The sequence below is a fragment of the Musa acuminata genome, chromosome BXJ2-6 (genome assembly GCF_036884655.1).
Source record: "Musa acuminata AAA Group cultivar baxijiao chromosome BXJ2-6, Cavendish_Baxijiao_AAA, whole genome shotgun sequence".
NCBI lineage: Eukaryota > Viridiplantae > Streptophyta > Magnoliopsida > Zingiberales > Musaceae > Musa > Musa acuminata.
In genome coordinates, this window is record NC_088343.1 from 45612939 (window position 1) to 45636262 (window position 23324).

The 23324-nt window shown below is 36.8% G+C and overlaps 2 protein-coding genes across 3 annotated transcripts; both read left to right on the forward strand.

Moving 5' to 3' along the window:
• The first annotated feature begins 147 nt into the window (after positions 1-147).
• Positions 148-828, forward strand: LOC135615994 (protein PROTON GRADIENT REGULATION 5, chloroplastic-like). The gene is made up of 2 exons (XM_065115158.1): positions 148-545; positions 616-828. Exons 1-2 carry the CDS (start codon positions 267-269, stop codon positions 718-720), a joined length of 384 nt encoding a protein of 127 aa, XP_064971230.1. The 5' UTR covers positions 148-266; the 3' UTR covers positions 721-828.
• Positions 829-11761: 10933 nt separating this feature from the next.
• LOC103974713 (PH, RCC1 and FYVE domains-containing protein 1) lies at positions 11762-21838 on the forward strand. 2 transcript variants are annotated; one of them, XM_065115159.1, is made up of 9 exons: positions 11763-12336; positions 14480-14566; positions 16226-16315; positions 16439-16525; positions 16618-16737; positions 17413-19470; positions 19564-19689; positions 20564-20988; positions 21314-21838. In XM_065115159.1, exons 1-9 carry the CDS (start codon positions 12289-12291, stop codon positions 21462-21464), a joined length of 3192 nt encoding a protein of 1063 aa, XP_064971231.1. In that variant the 5' UTR covers positions 11763-12288; the 3' UTR covers positions 21465-21838. The 2 variants fall into 2 exon arrangements, with proteins under 2 accessions (XP_064971232.1, XP_064971231.1); XM_065115160.1 differs by lacking the exon at positions 14480-14566 and having other exon boundaries at positions 11762-12336.
• The last annotated feature ends 1486 nt before the right edge of the window (positions 21839-23324 follow it).

Here is a 23324-nt window from a genome sequence, read left to right on the forward strand (position 1 = left end):
AGGTGAAATGGATCCCAGTGGCTCAGGGACGACGTGATTAGGTGGTCTCGTTTTGACCGCAGAGTGAAGAGTAAGCAGCAGCCGTGCCTTCTCCTTCCCAGCCAATCGACACACGCATCTAAAGCTCACCACTGAAGAGTCAATCAAGATCTCCATTGTGTGGCCTCAATTCGCCCCTCCAAATCCAAGCCTCAGTAGCGCACACCCCCCAACCGTTCTTCTTCCCGCATCTCGAGGTCTCCTCCCTTGCGTGCGTGCGCGCGTCCATGGCTGCCTCGCTGACGGCCGCGGGGTGCAGAGCCCTCCCTTCCTCCTTCCATGGAAGCTGGACCAGCTCCTTCGCGGGTGAAGACCGCGCAGCGTTGGCCAGGCACGTCACCGTGGTCTTGGTTAGAGCTGCTCGGCCGCGGCGGTCATCTCCTAGGATGGGCAACGTGAACGAAGGCAAAGGCCTCTTCGCGCCGGTCGTCGTGCTGGTTCGCAACATCATCGGTCGCAAGCGATTCAATCAGCTCAGGGGGAAGGCTATCGCTCTCCATTCACAGGTCGGTGTGGATCTCCTCCTCTTCCTCATAGTGATGGCTTTTACTGATGGCTTTGTCGTTACACGCTCAGGTGATCACAGAGTTCTGCAGGACTATAGGTGCTGATGGTAAACAGAGGCAGGGTTTGATCCGATTGGCCAAAAAGAACGGGGAGAAGCTTGGATTCCTGGCATGAGAGGTCATTCGATGCTTGTGGAAGAGGATATCCCTCGTGAATGAGAATGTAAGAAAGTCGTAGCACCTGTGTATCTTTATGCATCATAAGGTTGATTTGCTTCCTTCTCGGGGTGATCTGGCATCTTGTTCTATGTGGCTGAAAGTTATTTTGGTTTAACTGATTTTTCTTTTGTTGTGATTGTGGTTTCAATAAAATGCTACAGATTATACGAAGTTCTGTCTAAATAAACTATGATGCTTCTTTTTGGATAGAGAAGCATTTATGTTTCGCACGCAATATAATGACTATAGCATAAAATAACAAATATCATTTATCTTAGCACTCTTTAAGACCCCCATTACATAAGGTCATGGATGGTGCTTCACTCGCCCTTTGTATTGTCATATAATCAAAATCGATCTATTTTGGTATTTTATAGTGAGCTACGATGCACTGTAAAACATAAGTTAGTCATCATAAGAGTATCTTGAAAGTTTGAGCCATACATGACTAATCAATTCACTTATGAGATAGATTTGTCAATATAAAATATAGAATTAGGAAAGAACCTCCTCCAACAAACATAATTAATTACACTCCTCGAGTAACACAACTAAGAAATTGAGTCTTTATCTCTCCAACCCAGTTTTCATGGAAGATAGATATAACTCTTCAGTGCCATTGATGAGCTCAGAGAGCTACAGGGACACTCTCTTGGCTTCTCAAAGGGCATCAAGTGTGAGAAGATAAAAGGGGAAATAGTTGATATCCATATCATAAACGTCCAGGTACTGTGTGAAAAATACAGCACTGAGAGGATGCATTCTAACATATTCATAGAAACTGTTTACCAAACGTATGGGTAAGGATGGAAAGCTGTCATGAGATGTCTGAAGTGGGGAGACCTCGAGCTACTACTCCACACAACAAGAGATGGTCATGGAGGAAACCATCATCAAAGTTCTGAGAGTAACTCCGTGGATCATAAGCAAAACTTGTCGACTTGTGCCACAACGGCGTTGTCATGCCCCTCAACTCCGACCTCAACTTCCAAAACACTTGCTTCATCGACCTCCAACACTCCATGGACACCCTCAACTTGAATCTTAAGCAAATTCCTCACCTTACTCCTTCAATGCCACATGCTCGCGAGCTTATTATTTATAACCAGCGTCAAGCATCACTGTTCCATCACTAGCGTTGCCTTTATCATGCTGACGAGTTCCCATTCCTTTCCATCTCGCAAATGGATTCCTTGTCCAAAAGCCTCCATCGAGAGTGAACAATTTTGATTGGCCTTCACGCCTCAAAAGCATCGGCGAGCTTTCGGTGGCCATCTGACATCCATTCCCTACGTGGCATTTCCAGGGGCTGAAGAGGCAGTGGCATCTTTACCTGTCAGCAAAGGTAAAATTCTCACAAAAGTGACGTCTGAATGATCATAATCCGAGTAAGATCGTACTCTGTAGGAGTCGAAGCACTTTTTTTAGGATGACTTCTGACACAGAACAACTATCCTCAGTAGCTTCCTCACAGGACCATGCATCAGCTCAAAACGTGAAATAGCTGTTGTTGACACTATGGCTGCTCTGATCCATATTATTTGACCAGTGAAGACATGACTCAATTCTAAGAACTTTCAATCAATAGTTAAATTCCTTACTAACTAAGCAATAATTTAAAGCTTCAACAAATGCATGCAGTGGAATAGATTATTTTCCACGCTCGGTTCTCCGCACCAAATTGATAATGGAGCAATTTTAGTATGAAATCAAAAAATGATGAGTGTAAGTCGAATGGGTAAGGATTCATACACATTAATCTGTTCCTACAACTATTAGAGTATGACCGACACAGTCAAATCGGTTTTAGTTTGACAGTAGTAGATGAAAACATTTATAAGTATTTTAATTCCTTTAGTTTAGTTGGATGAATCAAAAGGAACATACGAAGAGGCTATTTAATATAATATTAGTTTTGGTAATTATTGATTAGACTTTGCATGTCTGTTGTTTGTAAACGAATATCAAGTTTATTTGACTTTAAAGAACTTATCACAGCTCCACAACTATTACCTTCATTAAGAAATAATCAAGTGGTATCTTCATTTTTTTCTTATCTTGGATGGAGATTTTGATTACATCAACCAAGTTGGAGATATTTTTATCTTACCTGAACGTATTGCATGTGAGATGTGACTTAGAGTATTAAGGGTATATTTTCAAACATATTTGAAATATAAGGGTTCGATGCATCGATGTTTAGTAATTTTTTTTTCAATTCATGCTATATTGAAAATACTTAAATGATGATGCATTTAGTATTTAACACTTGTAAGATGTTAATATAATTTTTTAAATTCTAAAGTATCTTATATCTAAAAATATAAGATTGCTAAAATGATTTAGTAAGAAACCAATATAATTTATATTTTCTATAAGATAATATTTTATTTTATTTAAAAAATAGTTTATATAATTATATTTTTATTTATTATATATATGAGCCATTTGAATTTTTTGTAAGATTTATTTTATTTATTTACTTATTATTTTAAATGAAAATATGTGTTCACTTTTGAATAAACATTAAAAATATCATAAGGATATATTTATTATAAAATATTCAATAGACTTTTGAAATATAATTTTATCAAACAAAACTTATGTCAATGCATATCTAAAATATAATTTTTATATAATGTTTATCAAACATTTAAAGTATTCTACAATTATACATTCATCACTTAGACATTTTTTTTTTTTTGACTACACATTAGAGATGAGAATGTGGTTCTTAAATCTTTTTTCATCTTGAGTAGGTGCATCACGTGTAAACGAGGTTCTTTAATTTTATCCTGAACAAATGCATTAAAAAAAGGTGATACTTTCTTTAATATGAAGACGTGTTAGCTGCATTGGGCATGTTGTTTCTTTCGACGGATACATCACATGCAAAGGAAACTATTCGAGCGTATAGAGAATTGACTTACATTTATAAATTGGTTTTCACATGTTGACTTAACTAAAAATACATTGGATTGACTTAATATCGATGAACGCATCGCTTGCAAGACAGACATTTTAGGGATGTATTATCTTTCTTTTTTTTATATTATATTTATAAATTCATCTATTTCTTTTTTATTATGTTTCTACATATTACTAATATTATTTTTATTTTGATTTTGACTAATATTATTTTTATTTTGATTTTGACTAATATTATTTTCATAATAAATATTAGAAAGAAGTAATTTGATTGGTGTGATCCACGGTTTAGTATAATATGCATTAAAAGGTAACATAAATTCTGGGAAGAACCAAGGTTCTAGATTTGATATGGTAGAATAATTTTGATTCATTCCCATTCATTCAAAAATTTTTTTTTATAGTCTTAGTCTTAATATTTTTATCAATTTCGGTACCGATATACATATCGGTTCAGTCTTCAGTATCATTATTGTTCTCAATATCATCATTGTTTCTAAGCAAAAAATTAAAGAATTCTATAATTCAAATCTTCGTGCTACACTCAGCATGAGTTACGATCGCAGATCAAGCGGTGGCTTCATCGGTGACGTTGACGTGGAGCTTCTGACCGCCCTCGCAATGCAGGCCAACGCTGCAGTAGAAGTAGTGGACACCGACCTTCGTCAGCTCCAGGATGGTGGGTCCCACGAACTGCACGTCCTCCACGTTGGTCTGCTTGCAATAGGCGAACTCCTCCTCCTCAGACGCCTCTATCACGTTTTGCAACCCCGTCGTGTACAAGAACACTGCCGCCCCCAATGCCAATCCATGTAGTCCCGCAGAACGAAGAGAGAAAACAAAAGGAAATAGTGATTGATCATTCATTTCTTTTCCTTTTGTTTTCTTGGATATTAAACTAAATAAGATGAGCATTTTAAGCTAATTAAGATAGTGAAATGGATGTCTTCGTGTTGTACGACGTTCAATGTAATGAGAATATCTTCTAATTAAAAGAGTATATTGATACGAACTGAGCTTATCCCCCACGAAGAAGCTCTGTTTATTAGCCCATTCCTCATAGAATGTCTTGTTGGGTGGGATCTTCCACCCATAGCTGCCTCCGACGATGTGGATCTTTTGGTGGGCTTGTGACACTGTCACAAGGCAACTCATGGCGACCACCAGGAGCAAGAGGGTGCGGTGCACTTCTGCCATCCCCCCTGTTCTTCCCCTTCCCCTTCTGTTAGCTCTCGACCGTCTCACCTCTATGGCTGATTGGGGGGAGCAAACGAGCAAGGAACAAGAACGAAGCAAAGGAAGACTTATATAGATCCATTCCTTAATCTTTATCTAAATTTAGCTCACACCCCATAGATGGAGCAAACACATCCACAACTTTTTTAGGTTGAGGCAGCAAATTTAGCTCTCTCTCTCTCTCTCTCTCTCTCTCATGCTCATCCTAACAATCAATCCACACACATTCTTTTGTCACCACCCTAATTGGCATTTGCGTAGTCATCGTAGTCTTAATGCATTATTTACTTGGTAAAAAAGATCGAGGTTTCAGTGAATTATCATATTGATGATACACAGAAATATCATAGCATTTTTATATATCAACGTCTATGTTTGATATATGATTATTGAGGGCATCACGTAAATGAAGATAATATGGTAGCTTACTTTGAATAGGGATCAGGTAAATGCCTGATGGGGAGTTTCTTGGGGTGCATCATTCATAGTTCATCTTAAATACTTCTAATACAATGGTCTCATGTCTCGAGTTCAGACACTTCGATGTCACAGCCATGGTCATTTAAGAAACAAGGGAAGGTAATGTCCATCATGATATCATACATTTGGTCAAGGAAAACTCTAGTGAAGAAGATGAAACAACTTGACACAGACGAAAGAGGAAGATAAGGATTCATCATAACTTTCCTTTCTCTTCATCTGCACAGCACATGGTGTAGAGCACAGGGTTTTTTCCTGTACAGATGCCTCTCTTGGCACAAGGTTGTGTCGGCAGGCATGAATTTGAAAGGCATGAAGGGGATGTTCGTCAAGCAGGTGCCTCGGTCTCGACCTTCCTCCGCACGAGCACCTCCCTCCTCGTCTTCCGAAGCTTCTTGCGTCACTGTGAGCAAACCGGAGCACCCGAGGAAGAAGAAAAAAATGCTAGCGCGCAAGGAGTCCTCCGGTGGGTTAGTCCATGAGGTCCGAGGAGCCCAGGCCAAAGCCCCGGCTCACAAGGGGGCAATTGGGAAAGCTCCTCGTGGGGAGGGGAGCAGCAAATGCCGAGGTAAAGGGGCGTGTTGTCCCAAATCGATGCGGGATATTTATTGCACAAGAGCTTGTTCAGCAAATGAGCCCTTCTACGCCTTGTTTTCTTTCTTTTTTTTTTTTTCTTATACACTAAGTATTTATTTAATTACTTATAAATATCTTTTATGAGATGTTAAAACTTGTCTACGGCGCATTCGCTTAATTACTTTTGGAGACGGATAATGCGAGGATACCTTATGATATAGGTAATTCTAACTAAGTCTAGGTAATTCTAACTAAGTCTATGATAGTACTCTTGCAATGCATTTATCAACGAATCATTTGTCACTTATGTTTGCTTGTACGATTGTTTGACAATATGTTTTACCTTAAGTTTGAAAGCTGCATAGTGACTGATCATCAGATTGGGTAAAATTATCCTAAAATTATCAAAATTTCGCATGCCATTGTCTATCTTCTAGAGGCTATGGTTCGGTGGGAAACATTAGTCATCTCAGTTCCCTTGAACTATCCAGGTGGCATAGGACTAGATGGGGCCTTGGGATAGTGGTGGGTGCTTTTTGGATACACAAGTTCGCTTGTATATAATTTGTGGTATTGTGATTATTTTTTTACCTTATGAAGTTTTTATTTTTCTCTTCCTCTCTTTTCTCTCTTGCATAAGTTTTTTTTTTTAATGTTATAAAGTTCTTATTTTTCTCTCTTGCATAAGTTTTTGTTGAGTTGCTTACAAGCTACCATCTTTTATGAGACGTCGAGACTTATTTATCGTTCAATTTCTTAAGCTGATCAACTTTTTTTTATAGATTATTTGAGCCTGTACGAGGTTATTCTTGGGTTGACCCTTTGCGAATGGATAATGTAAGAATGGCATACGACTTGGATAATTCTAGCTAAGTCCGTAATAATATAATTGATATCTATATATTACTTGAATGATACCTCAATACCATATCCCAAGGGATTAGATTGAGCCCTGCCTCAACCAACCAATCTTGTGCCCAAGTCATAAACCTCAACCAAAAAACTTGCTATGGTGAACAAGTGCTCAAGCCATGCACCTTGATCCAACGATGTCTGAATCATACACCTCGGTCAAACATGACACCCCAGCGAGGAAGCGTGCTACGACAGACATGCCCCGGGTCATGCGGCCCAGAAAGAAGGCTCACTATAGTAGACAAAAGAGAGGGAGTCAAGTCGCCCGATCACCCACAACACAAAGATGTACCTCAAGCCCTTATATTAGGAACCTGAGGCAATTCGGGTTTCAGTGTGTATGAGTCCTTACTATCTCTAAAATTTATATATTCATGTGATAAAAGATCATATCTATAGTGTTTTTAAAATTTTTCTTTTTGACTCATCGATAAATCCACTGCATAAAAATTTTCATTCATGTAATGAATTAATCAGTCTTTTTCTTTTTTATATGAATACAATTTCATTGATTTTTTATTTTGAATAGTACAATGTTGACCGACTCTATTTTGCCATTTTTCAGTACTAATCGAGATATTTTCTTCGAGAAAAATTATATTGATAATGACCCTTTAACCAGCTTTTCCATTTATTCATTCTAGACTTATTAATTTTTTTATGCCTTGATTTGTAATCAAATATTCCTCGTGTCATACAATAATACTTTATCTTGTCTTTAATAAAAGGATAGGTCTCGTGATCGTGTTGTCTAAATAAACTATAAGATTATGTTTCTTTTCAGATAAGAAAGAATTGATATTTCTTGTGTGATCTAATGACTGTAGCATAGAATAACAAATATCATTCATCTCAGCACTCTTTAAAACTCCCATTGTATGAAGTCATGGATCGTGCTTCACTCGCCCTTTGTATTGTCATTTAATCAAAATTGATCTATTTTGGTATTTTACAGTGAGCTATGATGTGCTGCAAAATTTAGATTTGTTTCTATCTAAATCAAAATTTTCATTTGATTTAGATAGAAAAGAAAAGGATAATATATTTCTGCATTTATGAAAGAGAATGATTTCTTTGCACTTAAAAACACACCATATGTGTATATCTTTCGGTTTTAATTTACTGAAAACGGCATGTGATATATAGGAAATATATCATTAAATAATTCTAAATCGTGGCTACATACGTATCCTAGACATACTGAAATGACTATCATTATTGATATCAAACCAATAGCGATTCATACAAGCTAAATCATCTAATCGGTAATTGGGCCAAAGAAACAATTTATATTTAATTAATTTATTTAAATCCGTATTAAGACGTTTGTCCTCATTTAAAAATTGCTCAGAGTTTCTTATGTTGTTTTTGTTGCAAAATACTAGATTTCTATTCACAATATCCCGATTATAAGAGTTGAAACAAATTAGAATTCTCAATTCTCTACGATGTCCAGAAGATAGAATATTTTTAGGAACAAAAAAATTATAATGATCTTGATCCCCATTTATAAATTATATTTATCAATCTAAGTAAGAGACAATATATCATAACATTATTAATCATTTTTTGATTCAAGGGGTCATCCAATCTAAATTGAAAAATAAAATATTTTTTCAGGAACAAATCTAGTTTTCTTTCCTTATTTTTCTTGGATTGTTTTTTTTTAATCTTTTTTAATGTTTGATCTCGTGTAATCCTCTTCAAGATATTTATTTTGGTTTTGTTTTTGTAGATTTGGTAAACGATTTTATTGACCCTCTTTATCTTGGAATTTTGAAATTCTATTTTAATGAAATCATTGATGTTTTGATTTTTACTATTATTATTTTGTTTTCATATTTACTAATATTTTATTGATTTTGATTTTTACTAATATTTTTAATTTTACTATTTTTTATTTTGATTTTTACTAATATTTTTTTATTTTGATTTTTATTAATATTTTTTATTTTGATTTTTACTAATATTTTTTTATTTTAATTTTTACTAATATCATTTTCATAATAAATATTAGAAAGAAGTAATTTGATTAGTATAATCCACTATTTAATCTTATATGCATCAAAAGGTAACACAAATTCTAGGAAGAACCAAGGTTCTAGATTTAATATGGTAGAATAATTTCGATTCATTCTCATCCAATCAATTTTTTTTTTTGATGAGTCTTAGTCTTAGTATTTTTATCAATTCCTTCCCATCCAATTAGAATAATTTCGTGCACCACCAGCTCGACTCCTTTGATGAGTTCATCGAGAACACCATGCAAGAGATCGTGGACGAGTCCACCGACATCGAGATACGCCCCGAACGCCAGCACCACCTTGGCCGCAAGCTCGACTCTGACGAGGTCCCCCTCTCTTTTCCTCGTTGATTGGAAGTGGTCGCGATTGATAAGTACATCTGTTTCTTGGTCGATTGATTAGGAACATCGTGCTCTGTCGCTTCTTGTCGTGCGATCTATCAACTTGAATCGAATGATCTTTTCTCTTGAATTTATTTAGGAAAAAAATGGTTTCCCTCTTCTGAGTCGTCCTGCCATGATATTTATGAGACTGAAGCACAAGGTTGATGATATGATCCAGTCAAGGAGTCGTGGCCCTATTGACATCCTCACCAGACAGCTAGCCCAAGGGCGATATCGATATGGTGGGCTTCGATTTGGCGAGATTGCTAGATTGCTCATGGTGCTGCACACTGGCTCAAGGAGCGACTGTTCAACCAGAGCGATGCTTACAGGATTCATGTGTGGTCTCATAGCTATTGCCAATCTTCAGATGAGTTCTTTCTAGTGCAAAGGTTGCAAGAATAAAATTGACATTGTTCAGGTAACATTTTTCCATCTTCTTTTAGTGTTCTCTCTCTTCCAACGTGGTTGGCAGTTTAAGAGCTTAACCAACAACAAATATATACTTATTTATTCAGAATAACATTTTGTAATACTTTCAGACATACCTAATGATAATTACCAAGCCACTCCCGTCATCGTGCAATCTTGTTTTGATCCCCTGCTTCCCTCGAACATAAAATGCCATGCATACATCCATCGGTTCTATTATTTTGATATGTCATGCCTCAGATTTTTTGAAATGATAACATCGCTAACATGTAATGAAATATTGTCATTTGTAATTGGACATAGGTGCACATTCCATTTGCATTTAAGCTGATGTTACAGGAACTGAAGGCTATGGCAATTGCTCCTGTAGACCAAGGATCAAAAGAAGTGATGAGAATCAACTTTTACGGTTGTAAAACATGTAAGTTTTTGGCTTAGAAGCACTGCCCTTAGATGATCGAACCATCAAGCCTTTAACTAATATATATATATATACCTCTTTCTTTTCTTTTTTTGGAAAGGAAGGTTGTGCTCTCTAGACAGGCATAAGCTAATGAGCAACAGAAACTTGCCGAGGATAGAACGTCTTTTAACCCTTCATAAAAATCTCTGTAATTGTTGGATGTACTATGGTCTTGAAACGTTAGTACAGTTACTGTTCACAATGATTTGTTGTGCTTGATAGAATTTGAAAGCTTCTTGATTCCCCATTTGTAACATATGAAAGAGAATCGAAATGTATGGTGATAGGGAAAGTAAGCATTATATTGTTGACTCACCCAATCACAATGGTCTATGTTTTTTTAACTTGTTTTCTTCCTCCCAGAAAACCAAATGTCCTACGTTGCGTTTGCTCGTCTTTCTGTAGTGGGATCTAGTCATTGGAACTGTTAAAAAAGTACAACCGAGACCAACTCACATGAAGGATGAAGACGATGGAAGACAACTTCTTCTAAGTCGATACTAACTAAATATCAGTACAAGGTGTCAGCTTCGTGGGAATTCTAACAAGAATCAAACTTATAATGCTTATCGATAGCTACTATGATATCCCAGGTGGAGCTGACTCCTTTAGGAATCACAACAAGGTCTCCACGCACTGAGACGAACCCTCGCTGTAGGCTTTCACCTTCCCTTTGAGAAGATAGCACGTCTCTTGTGCATCAAACCTGAGAAGATACCTGCCCGGAGAGCAACCCCACCTATATAACAGCGATACGATGAGCTATTTATCCCTCAGAAACAACATCGACCCCAAGATGAGCTTGACGGTGGAGTTGTGTGCTCACTTGGGCCATGGCCTGATTCCCAGCTCTAACAAGCGACACTTGGGTGGGTCTCTCTCCACGACGATGGCGAGGTTGGCGGCATCTGTTCGCGGCGGCGCATCCCCTGTCGACGACGTAGCCATGAAAGAAGAAGTCGCAGGTGAAGTAATAACCTGCAGAAGCACGAGAGAACAAAATTGCAGCAAAACGAGAAAGGCCAGCCTTAGAAGACAAAAAGGATGGGTTGTTATATAGAAGAGGAGCGCAAGTCGTTCGGTAGAAAATTTGCGTGGTTGCAGCATTTGGAGAAGACAGATTCCAAGGCCGCTCATGGGGGGGGGGGGGGGGGGTGCCATGTATTTGCTCTACTGCTGGTCTCGTCGACCTCAGGATGTCTTGATGTGGTCAAGGAAAAGATTCCCTGTTCATATTTCTGGCACCTCCAACACTAGTTATTATCCGAAACTATATAACAACAGCAGCAGCAGCAATAACTATTATCCATAACTATATACTGACAAAAAAAACAAAAGGAATACGTAAGGCTCTATTAGTGTTCGATGGCAGAACAAAAAAGAAGAAATATTAAGCTATGGAGATGTGTGCATCAGTCAATTAACCGGAGGTATATTTCGTTGATGAAACCCCGCAACGAAATGGCGCTGCCATCCGTAGAGACTTTGCGATGTGAGACGGGATCGACCGTCCATTCTGACTCGTGCTCGCCAAACTCGGGATTCGGGTCTCCACCTTAAAATTTTCCCACAACGAGCGGACGAACAAAGAAGGAAGCCAAAAACACAAAAAGAGAATCTTTTGCCCCCCTCTTCCTCTCTCTCTCTCTCTCTCTCCCATCTGTCTTGTTGATCCAACCAATTCAACGTACGCTCGTCCACCATTCCCCTAAATCTTTACATCATTTGACGTCATTCTTCTTTCTTTCGTTATGAGTCCGAGAGAAGGGAGGAGGCCACGGATCGACCGGTGGTTTTGAAGGTGGAGCCTCTCTCATCTTTTTTCCTTTCTTCTTTACCCTCCTCGGCGGTGATTGATCAGGGGTGATGAGATCGGAGAAGGAGCGGCAGCGGCTGCGGGGCCTTCTCGAGGAAGAATCGGAGGAGGAACGATAGGGGTTTGATTGATGTTAGGTGAAGGCGTCGGCGCTGGCGTGGGCTGGGAGGCAAATCATCATCTTCTCATCGATGGAGACGTGGTTGTTGCCGAGGAATGCTGCTTCTGATGCTCCGCTTCCTAATTCTACCCGACTATCCTCTCAGATGGAATGGCAGATCCGGCCAATTATGGGAACCCCGACCGTGACATACAACAGGTAGGTTTTGTAGATTGAATTCTAGCCATTTTCAATCCCTTCCGGTGGGCACCTTTAGTATTTATTTTAATTTTAATCTTATTATTATTCGCTTGCTTCTTGTGTTGTTTCGATGTAATGAATCTTTGGTTTATGAAGATAATATCAACGAAAATAATTTTATTTTCTTTGTTCACGATTCCGGGATGCATCAATGTGTGTGAAAAAATAGCACTATGTTAGTTTTGGTATATGAACTATGAGATCAGATGTTGAAAAATTGACGCCAGGCAAAAGAGAGATCGATGAATGATATATTCTGCATCCAAAGTTTAACCATGGTTGGATTGATAGTTCTGTTCATTTCTTCAGTTTCTTAATGTCTTAATGAAGAATAGCCTGTTTTCTCACATATTAGCTTGTTTTCTTTGAAACTTTTCTACTACACCTTAATAATAATAATAATAATAATAACCATGGTTCCTTTGTTCTGTTTTTCTTTTCCTCTCAATAGGTTATGTCTAAACATTGTTCATATGCTTCATTATGCTATGCTTCACATAGTCGTCATATTTTTGGGTCCATTTAAGATTTCTCAGTTACTATAATAAACATCACAATTATAGAGTTACTCCTTCCTCTTTTTATTTTTCGAAAGTTGTTTAAATAGCATGCGTTTAGAATTAGAATAAAACACTTTATGCATCTAGCTTCTCATTAGAATCCTAGTCCTCCTCTTCTTCTGAGAGCTAGCTGAATGCTAATTGGGTGTCGGTGCAAGATCATCTGGCTTTATCAAATAGTTAATTATACTTCCAAAGTGTTAATGTTCCTCATTGTCATGTTTGTCCCCTAAGTAATTAGTAATTTAGAAAAATAAATACTTTTTTCGATGTTAACCAAATAGGGATGATCTGTTGTGTGGAACTTTGACATCTGAATTCTTTGCATCAATAAGGCTTTTACTAAGCTGTGCTAAGCATCTTTTTGTATCTTTAATCTATTTGTAGTACATCAACAGCTCATTTTTGATAAATGAAATTTGAATTACTTATTTTTGTTGGATAAATTATGTGGATGAATCGCTCCACCAGATTTCTTATGCTAGAAACACATGTAAGTAAAAACTATATGAATATCATCCATTCTTCACAGGTAATTGATATTTTGAAGAGGCAAGAGTGTGTAGTACGACAACAATAATTGTCATCATAGTAATTATTACTATTTGATGGAAGGGGAGCAATGACTCAATTCACTGCATATGATACAACATCAAAGCTGTAGATAGGATACAAATACATATCCAGGTCTAACTGCAATTGATGATCACAGCTATCATCTAAAGGTTGATGTTAGAGCTGGAGTAGTACAAAAAGTGTAAGACATGTTAGAACATGTGATGTTTGGTGCTAGTCATTTACATATATAAGTTTCATCCAATTTTTTTGATATATTGGATCCACCTAGATTTTCTAGATCCTAAACCTTTTTCCCTGAAAGATTGTGGGAGATGCATTCCAACAGAAGCATAATATGAACAAATAAATATTTCCACATTTATGTATATGGTAGATGCATTGAATCTTTAGGTTAACAAAGAGCACATAAATGATGTAGCTCTGGAACCATTTTTTTCATAACATTGCTACATCTCAAAACAATATTTGCTATCCCAATTTTGTAGGCTGCTACAATTTCTTTGTTGATGTTTTGTTATTTTGTTTTAAAGTTGAAATATTTGCAAGCCAAGGTTGTGTTGGTTTATTCTATCTTCTATTGCACCGACTTGGTGGTAAATTGACGTTATTGTATTTAGCGAAATAATGATTTTAAATCTTGCCTTATGTTGGAGATATAATGCACGGATTGAGAAGTTTTATGAAAAAAGTATTTTGTGCCTTGATTTTATATTTAAATAACAAGTATATGCCAATAGGAGCCTAACTGTTGCTTTTGGTACGAATTATTAAAGAAGAATATGTATAATTAAGATCATAACTGATTTAATTCTGTAAAATTTACCTTTTTTGATTGATTTTTACATGATTCATCCATGATGTTTTGAAAATTCTATTTCCTTAGATCTGTATTGCAGTCATTTCTAAAAAAAGATGTCTTGATAGGAATGTTACTTTCTTATTCATAAGTTTTTTTTTTTAAGGCACTCGTTGCATTGAAGAAAGGCACCCAATTAATTAAGTATAATCGGAAAGGAAAGCCTAAACTCTGCCCCTTCAGAATTTCTAGTGTGAGTTACTGTACTATCATGTTATGTCTTATTCCTGATATTTATTTATTTTTATCAAGTTATGTTTTTGTACAAGCACTTTATGAAATGGAGTTCGGGCTCTGTATCCCAAACCTTGCCAATAATTGGATGCTGAAGTTTTACGGAAAATATGTATTATTATTAATTTTAGACTAAGCTGAAAATCCTTGCATTCATCCTTTTGTACATAATCTGGAGGGTCAATTGTAGTTCTTATATTATTTGCCTATTACTATATAGGTATATAGACATCAGAAACAAATTTACAGTATTTGTGACTCTCACATTACTATAGTATCTCCACCAGTATATGAAAATACTTAGTTGGATTCAACCGTAGTTAAAAGAAAAATAAGCACTATATACTAGTTTATCATCAATAATATTTATCATCAAAATTACTGATTTCAGTCATTATCTTTTTCTTTCATCTATGTTTTGATTCCTATTGGATGGTAGAAGGCATCATAATCTTCTAGGTTTTAGGAAATCAGAAAAAGAGAATCATGTTTTGGGCAGAAACCAAAGGAAAACAAAGCAACTCTTTATTTTCAATTCAACTTTATACAAAAATAAAATTAATTGCCAGAAAACTGTATGCATATAATTAACTTTCACTGAAAAAGATACAAAAAAAAAAAATCTGAACCCTTATCCTTGACATTTTAAGTGATGCAAGCTCAAAGTAGGAGTCATTAGAGGATACCTGCTCAATGATAACATCGACTCCCATATAGAAGCCTTGTCTCATCCACATGAGTTTGGCTACATAGACTATATGAAATCAAAATATTCTATTATTTATTTTAAATATTCATGCCCACTTATCATGTCAACCATATTGGTGTCTGTATATTTGCTCAAAACAGAAAATTTCAAATAATGAAAGCAATTTAGATTCATAGACTTGATAGCAGCCATCAGATACCATCATAATTACAAGTTCTGACACAAGAAGCAAATTGTATTTAGAAGGCATAAACATCTAGTGAAAATGATTCACCAATTCGAGAAGTGGCAATAGAAAAGAAAAAAATAAATAATTTACAAAGCATTGTAAGACTCCTATCCTAAAAGCTATGTAAAGATTTATGGAAGCAATAAAGGTATCATAAATGACCCTAATCTTATGAGGAGTTTGCATGGAAGTCAATTTCAAAATTCTGGAACTTGTATGGAAACTGAGCTACATCCACGATGACTAGATTTTATTACTATTTTTGGATTAAACTGTTAAATCATCCACTTTAGCCTGATTTCAATTATGATTTTAAACTTGTGGCCAATAGCATGAGAACCTTAGACATACTACAGTATCAAATTTATTCATTGTGCTTTGTTCAGGTATGTTGCCAGTATTATGTTTTTCTCATCGTATGTAGTTATCCACATTCTACTTAGCGTTTATAATTGGCATCTAAGATTTAATTACAACTAAATAGAAATATGAAAGTTAAGTGAAGTTTACTGTTCTGATTAAGATAAGATGATGTTTTAGATATTTTGACACACATGTATATTTGTGTGTTCTGTAATTTTTCTCATCTACTTCTTCGGCCTTTAGTTGTTTCATTTTACAAATTTACTTTTTGTAATATATGTTTATAAAAAATTCCTGATATTATTAAGCATTCACAGGACGAGACAACACTGGTTTGGTTTTCTCATAAGAAAGAGAGGGCTATTAAATTGGCTTCTGTCACAAGAATTGTTCCTGGACAGAGAACTGTAAGTTTTACTTAGTTTGGAACTGAGTAATATTCCATTAGTGTTCAAAAGATGAAGCAGAATTTGCCGGCAAGAATTCATCATTACCAAAGTCTAATTTTTCTTCCTTATTGACTTTAACAGGCTGTTTTTAGGAGATACTTGCGGCCTGAGAAAGACTACTTATCATTTTCTCTTATCTATAACAATGGTGAAAGATCTCTTGATCTGGTTAGCATACAAGACAATCACAACTTTTCGATTGTCATCTGTTAGCCTGTTACGTAGAATGTGACTCTACTATATATCTTCCTTCTGCATAGATTTGCAAGGATCAAGGTGAGCTAGAGGTGTGGATTACGGGCCTTAAGGCTCTGATATCTACAGGACAACATCAACATTCTAGAACTGATAGCCACAGTGATGGGGTTTTCTTCTCTGATGTAAGTTTGTATCTTTACAATAAGCAAAAAGTCAGGCCTGACTCTTTTTTTTCTGGTTTAATATTGATTTTTCATTATAAACAGGTTTCTTCAACTTATGCTACCACAGCATTTCTACTTCTATTTTATATGACATGAGAGCTATGTACCTTTAGCTACCAATCCTAGTGCCTGTCTTTTGACTTTAAATTGAAGAAAAAACCAATTTGTTTGGTTTTCAAATAGTACTCTGTATTATGACAAGATTCAAGAACAACCACACTGGAAAAAAATACATTGATTATATTTATTTTGTTTTTATTGATTAGATGGTTAGCTTTCTACCTGTACAATGTTAGCCAAAATTTTCAACAATTTATACCCACACAAAAGTGAAGTGGTTGCCTCTAGCCTTTTCTTTTTATAACACTTTAGCTGTAAATTAGATCAAAGCCCAATTAAATTAAGTTAAAGTTCTGATAATTACTTTTGGGATGCAAACGTAGGTACATATATTACCAACTTGATTTTAGACTTATATGACTACAAAAAAAATTCTTATGAAATGAAGAGTAGATATTCTGTTAACTGTACTAGACTTGCTCTTATTACTGCTATAGCTTTGGCAAAGAATAGATAGATCTTTCTTCTTGATGAATTATAACTAGAACTATCCTAACTATTTCTTTTCTTCAGGATGGAGACTCTGTTTCAAGTGGTCGTCCTTCTGGTGTAACATTAGAAAGCACTTTGAGCATATCCCGTGGCTTCAGCACAAAATTTCATAATCGTGATACTTCAGCGAGTTTACCAAGGTCAGATGTGGGGTCAGATAATGCAAATATGCAACTAAGAGCAAGTAACGGAGATGGTGTACGGCTTAGTGTTTCAAGTGCCCCTAGTTCTTCCAGTCAAGGTTCTGGACCCGATGATATTGAATCTTTAGGTGATGTTTATGTGTGGGGGGAAGTATGGTCTGATGGAGTTTTATTAGATGGATCAACAAACTCAATATGTTCAAGAACTGATGTTTTGATTCCAAGATCCTTAGAATCGAATGTAGTTTTAGATGTTCATCAAATTGCATGTGGTGTTAGACATGCTGCACTTGTTACAAGGCAAGGGGAAGTATTTACTTGGGGTGATGAATCTGGTGGGCAACTAGGCCATGGAAATGACAAAGATGTAAGTCGGCCCCGTCTTGTTGAGTCGTTGGTACTATGGAATATGGATTATGTTGCATGTGGTGAGTATCATACTTGTGCTATATCCACCGCCGGTGACTTGTTTACATGGGGAGATGGCACCCATAATACTGGACTTCTTGGTCATGGCAATGATGTCAGCCACTGGATACCAAAAAAAGTTTCTGGCCCTCTAGAAGGACTTCAAGTTCTGTCTATTGCATGTGGTACATGGCATTCGGCACTAACTACTTCCAATGGAAAAGTATATACATTTGGAGACGGAACATTTGGTGTCCTTGGACATGGTGACCGAGAGACTGTAGCATGCCCCAGGGAAGTGGAATCTTTGAGTGGATTACGGACAATCAAGGTTGCATGCGGAGTGTGGCATACTGCAGCCATCGTAGAGGTAATGGGGCAAACTGGTGTCAATGTCATATCTCGTAAATTATTTACTTGGGGTGATGGTGACAAATATCGTCTAGGTCATGGTGATAAGGAAGCACGTTTGGTCCCTACTTGTGTTCCTTCACTTATTGACTATAACTTTCATCAGCTGGCCTGTGGGCATAACATAACTATTGGCCTCACCACTTCTGGTCATGTTTTCACACTGGGCAGTACGTCTCATGGTCAGCTTGGAAACCCACAATCTGATGGCAGGGTTCCTTGCTTAGTACAAGAAAGACTGGTTGGTGAATTAGTTGAAGAGATTGCTTGTGGAGCTTATCATGTTGCAGTACTAACATCACGCAGTGAAGTATACACATGGGGCAAAGGTTCCAATGGCCGATTGGGACATGGTGATACTGAAGATCGGAAAACACCTACCCTTGTTGAAGCTCTTAAAGATAGGCATGTGAAAAGTATATCATGTGGTTCAAATTTTACAGCTTGCATTTGTATCCATAAATGGATATCTGGTGCTGATCAGTCACTTTGCTCAGGTTGTCGACAAGCATTTGGTTTTACTAGAAAGAGACACAACTGCTATAATTGTGGATTGGTACATTGCCATGCTTGTAGTTCCAAAAAAGTGTTGAAAGCTGCACTGGCACCAACTCCAGGCAAACCACATCGTGTATGTGATTCTTGCTATTCAAAACTTAAAGCTGCTGAAGCTGGTACTTTCTTGATAGGTAATAAGAAGAATGTAATTCCTCGTCGATCCATTGATATCAGGGAAAAGTCAGACCGAGGGGATATAAGACCTTCAAAATTCCTATTATCATCTAATACAGAACCACTCAAATATGTTGAAGCTAAATCAATGAAGACTGAGACTAAATCAGATCCTTTGTCAATACTGAGAGCTCCACAAGTTCCCTCGCTATTGCAGCTGAAAGATCTCTCTTTTACCAGCTCATTGAGTGCTCTTCAAACCGCTTTAAAACCAATTGTAACATCGACACCTCCACCTCCTGTAAATTCTAAGCCTACATCACCCTACTCAAGAAAGCCAAGCCCTCCACGCACTGCAACTCCAGTATTCTCCAAAAGCATTATTGATAGCCTCACAAGGACTAATGAACTACAAAAACAGGACCTCCAAAAGTTGCAAGCCCAGGTATGCTGCAAAAGCAAGCTTTTAATTAGTATGAAGATGTCATTTCATTTTTGTTCTTTGCAACCTTAAGAACATCTCTGTGCCCTTTTCCAGGTCAAAAATTTGAAAAAAAGATGTGAAGTACAAGAACTTGCCTTGCAGAATTCAGAAAAGAAAGCTCAAGATGAATCTGCCAAATTCAATGCTGCAGTAGAAGTCATCAAGTCTCTTGATTCTCAGGTACCCTTATAAATAACAATACATAATATTTTTGTAATGATGAAAACATGTACACCATTCTTTCTGTAACCTATATTCTTTAGAAAGTTGCAAATGTTCCAATGTTTTCATTGATATCACTGTCTCATGGTATAATTCACGGTATTGGATGCAAATTCACTTTCATGCTCTCTTGTTATCAGCAGTCAATTCTTAGTAGGCCTTTCTGATGATTGCAATTTTCTATGGTTACCTAATTGATGAACAAAGACTCTTAAGAAGTCTGAATTCACATTTGTTAAATGACTAATTTTATTATTGACAAATTATGTCATGGTTAACTAATAAAACCCTTATCAAAACTTCTTAGAAAAGTTGTTTATTAACATGCCCTTGGTTTGCACTTATCTATAGCTTCTTTATTATGTGAGGGAGTTTTCTCAAGGAGAAAGGAGCTTATGTTATTTCTGTTGTCCACACATAGAGATCATGCATGCCATTGATTCAAACTTTCACAGCCCCCATCTAGTTAGTCATCTATGAACATTTCACTCATATGCTTCATATTGTTATTAGACCACAAAAATTTGATATATTGAATTGCAAATTGCACAGAAGGATCTAAACTTAGTGGTTATATCTATTTTGCTTTCAAAGGAACAGTTTTGGCAAATTCCTATCTCTTTACAGTCATACTGTGAAATGAATAGTTGCTAATTAGATCATAGAATGCTGTAACTTATCCAGTTTCCACCAAATTTAATATTTTTGAAGAAACCACATGCTTATTGTAGCTTATACAAAATAATCACAATACTTTGTTGTATTTATCATTGTTATGATTTTTCTACTGATTCTTGTTGCCATGTTTATTGGCTACCATTTTCATTTGAAGCTGATGGACATAGCAGAGAAACTACCTCCCGAGTTTCATGACAGCTTGGGCGTCATGCATGGTCAAGCAGAAACATTCCTTAAGCACAGTGAACATGTCAGATCAGACTTTTCGTCTTCGACAATGGATTCTTCATCTAATTTTCAATCTCACCTGACAAATGAGGGAATTGACACTAGGTATGAGTTGGAATTGTCACATAGTGCTATTGAAGGTGGTGCTCAAAATAGTAGTAAGTTGGTGGTCCTTGATAACAGAGAATCTACTTCACAACATAGCATTGACAATGGCTTAAAATCACCTCCAAGCTCTAGGCAAAGCACAGATGGAGAAGCAGAATTGGTTGAGCAATTTGAGCCTGGTGTATACATTACTTTCATACAACTAAAGAACGACATTAAAATGTTCAAACGGGTCCGATTCAGGTATGCCTTCTTCGCATTGGAAACCATGCAATACTATTTAAGCATATCACAAAAGACACATATACATCTCGTTATTGATTTAGAAAAAAAACTCTTCAACAGCTGCATACTCATCAGCAAACAATTTTTTCTTTTTTTCTATTTTATAATTATCTTGGTAGAAAACGTCAAAGGTATGTTAAACAAAAAACAAAAAGAAAACTTGCAACATGGTGTAATCGAGATGAATGAACAAGTATAACTTTCATTCTTGAAAAAGGAATCCGAAGAAATTCTCCATTATTGCATTCACATTAAGCATTCTGACTTTTTGATCCTTGTGTAGCAAGAGAAGGTTTGCCGAGCAGCAGGCAGAAGACTGGTGGAACAAAAACAAAGAAAGGGTATTCAAGAAATACAGTTATCCAGGGCAGGCCACTGCCACATTATCCACGAGTGCACCAAACGAGGAGGAAGATGCAACACCATCCTCCTAGACTTAGCTGTTCTCGTTGATAGTAAGGAGCAACAGTGAAAAGAGACAAAAGGCACGAACTGACAGTGCAAGCTTCATGGCTTATGGAAGACTTCCTATTTAGTTGGCAATATTCTACTGTTAATCGAGGGCCAGAGCTTGTCAAGGGATAGAGATGGCAATCTAGACAAGAAGGTTTGTTTAGTCATATTTTTCCACCATTGTTCTTTGTAACAGAGCTTCTATTCGTGGGTTGTATCATTGTATAGGTTCGTTCAACTTATCATCCAAAAGTTGTATTATATGCATCACAAAAATGTAATATACCATATTCTCTCCCTTAGGGCAGCGAATGATGACATGAATGTGCATAGAACGTCAGAGATTATTTGATTACGTATTGTTTCCCTCAGTATAGAGGACCCTTCATATAGTGATCGGGCAGAACGATGTTTTTGATGAGGCAGGCGTATGAACAAGGTGATATGTGAAAAGTCCAAAAATACAAGTAGGAGTTGATATTACCCCCGAGAGTATGAACAACAATATGTGCATCAACATTTATACTATATTCATTTACAATCCACATAACAAAAAGATCACGATAAGAGCATTGCACCTTCCATATCTTCTTGGACTGCCTCCAACATCATCATCCCATTTGAAGGAGAGAGATGCTTGCAAGTTTCAACAATAAACACAGATAATCCATCCCATAACAATGGAGATTTCACATGATATTGTTCTCAATATCACTATTGTTTCTAAGGCAAAAATGAAGAACCTTATAATCCAAACAAGTGTTGTCTTCAAACTTACTCATGATCCCGATGCTTGAAATGACACTTGACATTTATTCATTGTGACTATGGTGACCACTTTTTCCAACCAAAGCATCAGCTTCCATGTTGACCATACTTGGCATCATTTAGTGATAGGTAGAATAGGAACAATCTTTCTGATCACGTTTCGGTGATACCTTAGTTTTGTGAGGTTGAGTCTGATCATGGCCTTCAAGAGAGGATTTGTGGGTTGAATGTCTTCCCATTGAATGCTTAAGGTCATCACCATGACCATTTATCATTAGTTGTACATCTCTTTGTTCAGATATATTCAAATTGCTCGAGAGATGTGGATGCTGTTTATTTTTCCAAGTTGTTTTTCGACGAAGCAGAGGTTGAATGTGCAAGTGGGGATTCCACCACTTGGAGACGACGACCAACGGCACAAATCAGCTTCTCCATTATCATCGAAGCAAAATAAACATTAGATTTCTTTTTTCTTTTTGCTCATAATTTGAATGCAACATCAATCAATTTCGGGTGCCGAAATGTGTTTTCTACAGCTGATTTCAGTTATATGGCCTTCTTTCTGGTTATATTATCTTGCTTTTAGTTGTGTTAAGGTTTCTAAATTTCGGACATACTCTGATATAAATGCTTCCCTTCCGGTTGCATATGGAAATCAAGCATTTTGCTTTTCATGCTGATCGGTGAAATGACTACTCCTGGTCATTGCTTAATGAGTGTAGTCGGACTGAAGTGATTGACACAATTATTCTGTCTGATAGATCCAGTAGTTGGCCCAATTATTTCGCCCCAAGGTTGGCAATTGGGATGCGAACGTGGTCATGCGTTGCTGTCATCACTATGATCAATAGAAGAAGTTAATGTGAAATGGGGTCGGCGGATTACACATACAATTTTCACACAATGATGGAAGAGTTAATTAACGAGCAGGTTGGATCGTGCATGACTTGATCATATACACATATAAGGGCTTCGCCTAATGTCGTCGCTAGGCCCAAACCAGGTTCATAAGAACCAGAGTTTCAATGGTCAAGATTTGGTATGATGTGTGATTTGAATCCCACGTGTCGGTC

Excerpts from the sequence above, each read along its gene's own strand:
- LOC135615994 (XM_065115158.1), top strand. The coding sequence starts at position 267 with ATGGCTGCCTCGCTGACGGCCGCGGGGTGCAGAGCCCTCCCTTCCTCC. Across the intron at positions 546-615 it reads CTATCGCTCTCCATTCACAG|GTGATCACAGAGTTCTGCAG; the intron begins GTCGGTGTGGAT and ends TTACACGCTCAG.
- LOC103974713 (XM_065115159.1), top strand. The coding sequence starts at position 12,289 with ATGGCAGATCCGGCCAATTATGGGAACCCCGACCGTGACATACAACAG. Across the intron at positions 19,690-20,563 it reads TCAAGTCTCTTGATTCTCAG|CTGATGGACATAGCAGAGAA; the intron begins GTACCCTTATAA and ends TTTCATTTGAAG. Across the intron at positions 20,989-21,313 it reads TTCAAACGGGTCCGATTCAG|CAAGAGAAGGTTTGCCGAGC; the intron begins GTATGCCTTCTT and ends ATCCTTGTGTAG.